This window comes from Gracilinanus agilis, chromosome 3 (genome assembly GCF_016433145.1).
Source record: "Gracilinanus agilis isolate LMUSP501 chromosome 3, AgileGrace, whole genome shotgun sequence".
Lineage (NCBI taxonomy): Eukaryota > Metazoa > Chordata > Mammalia > Didelphimorphia > Didelphidae > Gracilinanus > Gracilinanus agilis.
Genome location: NC_058132.1, coordinates 86377056 through 86385326, shown reverse-complemented (window position 1 = coordinate 86385326; position 8271 = coordinate 86377056). Strand labels below are relative to the sequence as shown.

General features: G+C 44.0%; 1 protein-coding gene across 1 annotated transcript; it reads right to left on the bottom strand.

Annotated features, from left to right (window-relative positions):
* Positions 1-997: 997 nt before the first annotated feature.
* Positions 998-3421, bottom strand: CAVIN3 (caveolae associated protein 3). The gene is made up of 2 exons (XM_044665841.1): positions 2655-3421; positions 998-1685 (listed from the first exon to the last, which is right to left on the bottom strand). The coding sequence occupies exons 1-2, from the start codon at positions 3024-3026 to the stop codon at positions 1266-1268; spliced, it is 792 nt and encodes a 263-aa protein (XP_044521776.1). The 5' UTR covers positions 3027-3421; the 3' UTR covers positions 998-1265.
* Positions 3422-8271: the final 4850 nt, after the last annotated feature.

Sequence of the window (8271 nt, the reverse complement as noted above, 5' to 3'; positions counted from 1 at the left end):
CCAAGATAAGTAGGTAATCAGAACAGAGATCAGGGTTCTTTTAGGTTATGTTTCTCTTCTCTTTCAGGTTGAAGGTCTCTGCTTATTTCTAGTCTTTGTTCCTGCAATTTCCTGAGCTTAGAATGCCCACCCTTCCCTTCTTAACTTGTTGAATTACTATACAATCTCAATTCAAATGCCATCTCTTTCATGAAGTCATCTCTAATTCCCCCATCTGTTAATGACCTACCCCCTTTGGACCTCACATGATGTTCTCTAATCCATTTACCATGTAATATCCTGTACTATAATTATGTGTTTGTGTCTTATCTCCTCACTAGAATAAAAATTCTATAAGGGAAGGGGTTATTTTTTTTTTGTCCCTCTCTAGTGCCTAATCAGTTAATAGATACTTATTAAATAAATAATTTGTCAAATTTTCCATAACTTATTTTTCATGGTTATTCTCATATATACTGAATCTTCTTGACAGCCTTCCTCTTCTTCCCAGTATCTTCCCAGATGGTATGTTGGTACCACAAATTGCAAGTATTTTTTTTTCCTTAAAATTTTTCCTAATATTTCCATTTTCCTTATGGTATTTTCCTGCATAGTATAATGGAAAGATTTCTGGACTTGGGAGTCTGAGGACCTGAATTCAAGTCCTAGATCTGCTACTTTCTGTCTCTAAAACCCTGGGAAGTCACTTAAAATCTCTTTAGGCCCATTTCCTCATCTGCAAATTGGGGGAGTGCATGTCCCAGATGACTTTTTCAGTCCCTACTCCTTCAGTCAGGGTCCTATCCTATATCTTACTTGGTTATTTCCCCTAAACTCACCTTTCTTCTCATTATTGTAGAGGATCATGATTTTACCCTGCTGGTTTGGAGTCCCTGATCAGGGACCTGGGAGAGAGAAAAACCTATAGAGACCTTCAGGAGAGAATATCATGAACTGTTCTGATCTATTCCACGTGGTCCCTTGCTCTATGAAGTATTACTTCTCAATTACATTAAACTTGTTAGTGAAATTAGTTTATTAATCTTGAGCACACTTGTGAGGGAAATGGTTTGATCTTTGAGTTTAGAATGGGGTGGCCAGGGACCAGGCAGGTGCTTTGGAGTGGAAGCCTGAGTTTGGGAGCAGGGGAGAGACTGAGGTGAGCTATAAAGGCAGGGATCTTTCCTTGAGCATTGGTGCTCTAAAAGGAAATGGGAGCTATTGCTTGGCAACTGATAGTGCCATTAAAAACAAAGGCACAGAGAAGCAGCAGGGAGGATGGAGCACTAGGCAGCACCCTCTACCTGAAGCATTGGAGATTCCCTAGCCTCAAGGCTCTCTGGGTCTTCCACAGGGATCCCTGCTGGCTCTGGCTCCAACTCTGGCTCTGCTTCAGCCACTACAACTGCCTCAGGTTGATTTTCAATGCCATGGCTAGGACCCAGTCGGGGCGGCTTGGTGGGAGTGGGTGGAGGTGGGGCAGGGCCTTTGCTCTTTCGGGTGGATAATGCCCTACGAAGGCTCTGCACCTTCTGTAGGCCAGAGCGCTGGAGTCGCTTAGCCCGAGATTCCACCGGCTCATTGTCATCCTCTGAGCTCTCCCTGGCTTCTAGCTCCTCTAGCGCCTCTGGTCCTAGTTCCTTCTCTCCGAGTCCTGTCGATTCTGGCTCCTTCTGAAAGGCTCTGGCTGGGATTTCTGCCTCCTCCTGAAAATGAAGAACAATAAACATCTCTCCAGTAACAATGTTTTGCTATTCCAGAAGCAAGACTGTCCAGAGGAAATACTCTGGGCATAACCTGAGCTACCCCCTTGCTTCTACACCCTGAGAAATGGAGGGAATGCCTGTGGTGGGAGAGCCCCAGAAAAAGGTGAATGAAGCTAAAAGCAGGAATCTAGGCCTTATGAATTCCATTCACTTATTGCCTAGAAAACATTAAGTTCATGGACCCGAGTCATTCTATTAGATTGAGAGAGGAAAGAATAATCCTTCCTGTCACTTTCTCCTCCCAGGGATGGGAGGCTTTTGTCCCATACAAGGATGCCATGGGCTGCAAAAGTGACCATCAGAGTCCGGCAGGGCCCTTAATCTCTGTGTAGCATGGATCCCTTTGCATTCTGGGGAAGCCCATGGACCTAGTCTCAGAATAATGTCTTTCAACTCATATAATACCACGGATTATAAAGGAAACCAAATAAAGACGTCATTTTCCCCCCTGCAGGTTCACTGCCCTTCTTAAATCTATCCACGGTCTGAGTCTGTGGACCCCAAGGGAAGAATCCTTCGTGTTGAAGGAAAAGCACTAAGCCAGTCCCCCCAATGCCAATGTCTTTGTCCAAGTTCCTTCCTCTTTGGGGGGCTATTTCCTCATCTGTAAAACAAGGGCATTGGACTCTGAGACTCCCTAAAGTCACTCAGATCTCAATCTGCGTCCGGTAAAAGCTATGACTACGTGGAGCACAGTAGGGGGTCTGGGCGGGCAGTGGGGGCGGGAGCAGCTACACAGTCACGGGCTGGTGGCTGTGGCCCCGAGGGGATGACGTAAGCAAGGGTGCGGCTTGAGGCTACCCAATAGGGGCCCCAAGGCTGGGCCAGGAATGTAGGGCGGGGTCTTAGGGGGCCTAGGGAGGTCCCGAGGGACCAGATTTTGGGGCCCGAGTGTGGTCCCTCACTAACCTTGAAGAGTTGGACGTGCAGCTGGCCGCGGGAGACCAGGAGTGCGTGGTTGGCCTCGAGCCGCTGCACCTGGAGTGCTCGGCGAACGGCGCGTTCGCGGGCGGCGTGCGCGTGCGTGCTGACGCGTTCGGCCTTGGCCAGCAGCTGGGACAGCGTGTTGCTGGTCTCGCCATGGCTGCGGCTGAGGGCACCCAGGCCGCTCTGGATGCGGCGCACGGTACCCGTCAAGCCGCCTTGCCGCCGGGCCAGGCCTCCCTGGCGCTCCCGCACCGCCTCTAGCATGGTGGACAGCTTCTCTAGCAGCGTCACTACCGTCACCGCGTGCACCGGGCCGCGCTCCCCGGCTTCAGCCGCCGGCATACCCTCCCCCATGGCCCTGCGAGCTATCCGCACCCGAGCCCGCTCCGATCTAGTTCCGTTCGGTCTCTCCCTCCGCCTGTGCTCAGTCTGGGTTCGGAGGTCTCGTCTTGCCCGGGCTCCTCCCGCCGGGGGCGGGGAGCGCAGCTGGAGGGCTGGGGTCGGTGACTCAGACGGGCGGGGCTGGGGTCTCTAGAGGCTGCCCCCCTCTCTAGCCGCCACTCCCTGACTAACCCTCCTTTCCTCCCTCCCTCTTCCTGCGGGGCTCCTCCCGCAGAGGGGGCCGGGTATCTCCCAGAGGTGCCCCCTCCTCCAGCGGCCACGCCCTGGGCAGCACTTTGCGCCCACGCTCCGTGCTTGGGTGCCGGACATCAACGTCTCCCTCTGATTTTGCCTGCCCAAGGAGCGAGGGACTAGCCCCGGGAGACCAGACTTTCCGACCATAGCTATGTTTGGGGCCCATCCCCAAGGACCACCTTCGTAGTCGGAATTCGGAGGAAAAGGAACTTGTTTTTACACTTTTCCTCTTCATATACTTGACATTCCGGCCAAATGGAATGGCTTATTAATTGCTCCCAGTACTCAGTACTCTTGTTGTCATCTCTGTGCCTTTGTACTAGCTACCCGCAAATCAGTCTTTCCGGAGACTAGCCAATGGGGTGTCCCGCGTGGATATTCCGATTCTTCTTCCTCACGTCCCGCTTTTAGATTCCTTGGCACCCTGCAGGCCCAGGGTGGTGGAATCCTCTGGCTCCCTGGAGAAGCAGATCACTCTGGAGCTTCATAACTGTTTAAGGAGTGAAGCCCAGCCCATTCTGGGGCATTTTCCGACTAGCTCAAACTGTATTGGTGTTGCTGCTGAGCTGTTTACCCATTTCTCCTAATGTTGGGTTGCTGTGTATTTGTTACTCAGATCTCCCTGTCCATGTTTCCCATTTGGACCTCCTGAGAGTTCCCTGGTTAACAGACTAATTTCTTATCCCATCCTATTCGTTGTCATTTGTTACTTTCAGGAGATGTATTTGTGCCCCTGCTAAATCTTTCTTTTGAAGTCTCTTCAGTTCTGCTTGGAATTGGCTTTCCGAGATGCTTATCTTCAGCACAGTTGTAGCCAAAGGAATTATTTATGACACGGAAACAAGCCAGTCTCGATGCTACATCCTCACAGCTGCGTTGCCTAGATTTCTCATCTCTAGCACACCTTAAAATGCTTTAATGGGCTACAAACTCCAAGCTTGTAACCAGGCCACCTCACTGAAGAAAATGGATGATTGGTGGATCAATCAATATTATATTAAGTATCTGCTAAGTATATGTCAGATACTGTGCTAAGCTCTGAGGATACAAAAAGAGACAAGATATAGTCACTGCTCTCTAGGAGCTTACAATCTAATAGGACTGGCGACATGCCAACAAATATATAGAAAGCAAACTATATACAGGATAAACAAGTCAGAAGGCACTGAATTTAAGAAGGGTTGGGAAGGCTATCTAGAAGGTGAGATTTTAGTTGAGACTTGAAGCCAGGAAGGTCAGTAGTCAGAGAAGAGAAGGAAGGGTCATTCTGGCTCAAGGGACAATAAGAGGAAATGCCTTGGAGCAGAGATGAAGTCTCTTGTACATGGAACAGTGTCACTGAGTTGAATTTTTCTGGGTCCCATTACATCTCTTTGCCCAGAAGACCAGATCCTTTGAGCTATAGTGATGTTTGGTCTCCAAAGACCACCTTCCCAGTTGGATGCTGGGGCCCAGGGAACTTATTCCTCTTCACTTCTCACCAAATTTACTGGTTCATTAGCTGCTCCCTGTGCTCAGTATTCCTGCTACCATCTTTGTGCTTCTAATCTTCAGGCTTCTAATCTTCCCTAAAGTTGGTCACCCCTCAGTGTTCTGTCCTTTGCCCTCTTCTTTCTACATGATTTTTCTGGGGTTTTATCAACTCTCTTGGCTTTTATTACTGAATTTAGGTTCAAATCAAATCTATTTCTAGTAGACTTCTCCCTAGAATTCTAACCTCTCATTTTGTGAAACCATAAAATCTCAGTTGAAAAAGAAAAAATATTTATTAAGCACCTACTGTGTGCTAGACACTTTACAAGAATTATTTCATTTAATCTTCGCAACAATTCTTGGAGGTAGATGGCATTATTCCCATTTAACAGTTGAGGAACTTGAAGCAGACAAAGGTTACTACTTGCCCAATCATACAGCGAGGAAATATTGAATGAGACATAATTTGAACTCATGTCTTCCTGACTCCAAAACTAGCATTCTATCCACTACAGCACCTAGCTACCTCATTAGTTATTTAGTCCAACCAGTACCTGAGCAATAACCCTGCTCTCCAAAATCTCTGGTAAGTCGCCATCCAGTCTCTTGGAGATTTTAAGTATTGGACGACTGAGGCAGCACTTTAGAACAATTGTTAGGCACAGAAGAAAAACATATGATTGATCATGTGGTTCAATGGGGAAATGACTGGGATTTTGGCATTAAAAGATGGCTCTATTGCAATATGAATAATATGGAAATAAGTTTTGAACAATGATACATGTATAACCCAGTGGAATTGCTTATCAGCTCAGGGAGGGAAGAGGGGTGGGGAAAATCATGATTGTGTAACCATGGAAAAATATTCTAAATAAATTAATTAAATTTAAAAAAACAATTTTTAGGAAGATTTCCCTTATATCTAACTAAAATATGCACCTCTAACTTTAAAAACCCATTGTTTTTTTCCTCTGGAAAAAAGCAAAACACTAATTTCAACTATATAACTGAATAATTAAAGTTTAGGTTCATGTTCTCCCCATTCCTAAAAATCTTCTCCACACTAAGCATCCTCAGTTTCCTCAATTGATATGCAGCTTTTGAGTCCAATCACCAGTCTAAGACCCCTCCTCTGAATCTTTAAAAACTTATTTCTGCTTCCTAAAACAGCACTCAGAACTGAACACCATATTCCAAATATGAGCTAACCAGAGCTGAGTACAAAAGAGTCTATGTCTATCATTTCCCTCAGTCTGAATGCCGCTTCTATTTCTGGAGCCTCAGATTGTAGAATAAATGTTTGTTGAGTTGAATTGAATTAACTTTATTGACTGTTGCACCACATTGTTGACTCGTATTGAGCTGGCTGTCCACTAAAGCCCATATGTGTTTTTCACATGAATTGTTGTCCAGTCACACTTCCTCTATCTAATACTTGTGCAGGTAATTTGTTTTTAATAACCCATGTTGAAACCTTATAATTATCTTTTAAATTACATCTTATTGGTTTTAGTCTTTCATTCTACCCTGTCAGAATCTTAAGGTCATCCATTTAGAACTGAAAAGAATGATTCAGGAGTTCTTAATTTTATTTGTGTGTGTGTGTGTGTGTGTGTGTGTGTGTGTGTGTGAGAGAGAGAGAGAGAGAGAGAGAGAGAGAGAGAGAGAGAGAGAGAGAGAGAGAGAGAGGAGAGACTCCTTTGGTTGTCTGGTAAAGCCTGTGGACCTCTTCTCCAAACAATGGTTTTAAGTGCATAAACTAAAAACACAGCATTACAAAGGAAAACAATTATATTAAACCCCAATATATGTTTCAAACCATCTTAGAATCAATACTGTGTATTGGTTCCAAGGCAGAAGAGAGGTAATGGGCTAAACAATGACGGTTAAGTGACTTGCCCAGGGTCACAAAGCTAGGAAGTTTCTAAGGTCAGACTTGAACCCAGAACCTCCTGTCTCCAGGCCTGGCTCTCAATCCACTGAGCTACATAGCTTCCCCCTCCAAATATTGTTTTTTTAATAAGTTCATAGGTCTTAGGTTAAGAACCCCTGATCTAATAGAAGAACATCATATTATAGATGAGGAAACAGGCCCATAGAGTCTTAGGATCTCACCAAAGATCACACAGGGAGTGTCAGCTGAGATTTAAAGCTAAATTCTAACTCCAAATCCAGCATTTTTCTCACTAACCTACATTTCCTCTTTTTGTGTTGGTTACACACACATATTGCCTCTTTGACCCCAACTTTATACGTGTGTACATGCATGTGCACATATATTTAGCTATGCTAACCATGACAATTAAAAATTTAATAAAGTATACCATCTATAGATTCTTCCAAGTCAATAAAATGTTGAACAAGACAAGACTAATCACAACCCTGAAGAATTCTAGAAATTTCTATCGATCGTTAATCATTATTCTTTGGGTCTGGTTCTTCAGCTGCTTCCAAAACTTTATAATTGTGCTATTATTTAGCCTTCATCTCAGTTTCCTTTCAGAAGGATGTCATGAGAAGCTTTGTCAGATGCCTTTCTAAAATCCGGTTATACTATACTTAATTATATTCTCCTCATCTACCAGACTAGTAACTCTGTCAAAAAAAAAAAGGAAATGAGATTAGTCTGGCATGAGCTGTTCTGGATGAACCCATGCTGGCTTTGGTGGTCACCACTTCCCTTTCTGAGGGTTTATAAACTATTCCTTTAATAATAGATTCTAGAAATTTGCCAGAAAATGAAGTTGCTAGCTTATAGTTTAGGATTCTCCCTTTTTTTGACAAATCTGAATAAAGTTTGCCTACCTTTGTCCTGAGGCATCTTTTGTATTCTTCATAAGTTATTCAAACATCACTGACAAAGATTCAGCAAATTTAGTATCCTAGATTTAGAGCTGACAGGGAGTTTAGAGATCATATAATGAATAAACACTTTCCTTTTACAGATGAAGAAACTGGGCCCTTTTTTCAATTTCCTACAGTAGAGTTTGTCTGAGCTTGTTGTCTTCATCCTTTGTATTCCAGTGCCTTTCAATAGTCAACCCTTAGTGTCATGATAGTTAACATCTCTGAAACTTGGTTTCCTTATGTGCAGAATGAAAATGATATTGCTCTAGAAGGTGAGGAATATGTTTTTGTAAACCTTAAGGCGCTTAAATCCATCTTCCACACAGTTGCCAAAGGGACAAGATAACTATGTCCCTCTACTGTTTAGAAACCTTATTGTTTATAGCAGGGGTCTGCAACCTCGAGAGCCATAAATGCCACATTTTTTAAAATGTAATTTTGTGAGAGCCATACAATATGTTTAACACTGAATACAAGTAAATATATGCATTTTATGTAAGAACAACACTTTTAAAGTACAATAAGTCTCTGAACTATTTTTAATAACGTTATTATGTGCTAACCAATGATGAATAAAGTACATTAATGTGACTTCTGGTGCTGCATGGTTTTGCTGATTATTAATAAAAATTATTTTGATTAT

Bases quoted from the DNA above. Each gene is read 5' to 3' on its own strand.
- CAVIN3 (XM_044665841.1), bottom strand. From the start codon at position 3,026: ATGGGGGAGGGTATGCCGGCGGCTGAAGCCGGGGAGCGCGGCCCGGTG. The intron at 1,686-2,654 runs GTTAGTGAGGGA...CTTCATTTTCAG, and splicing joins TGCACGTCCAACTCTTCAAG to GAGGAGGCAGAAATCCCAGC.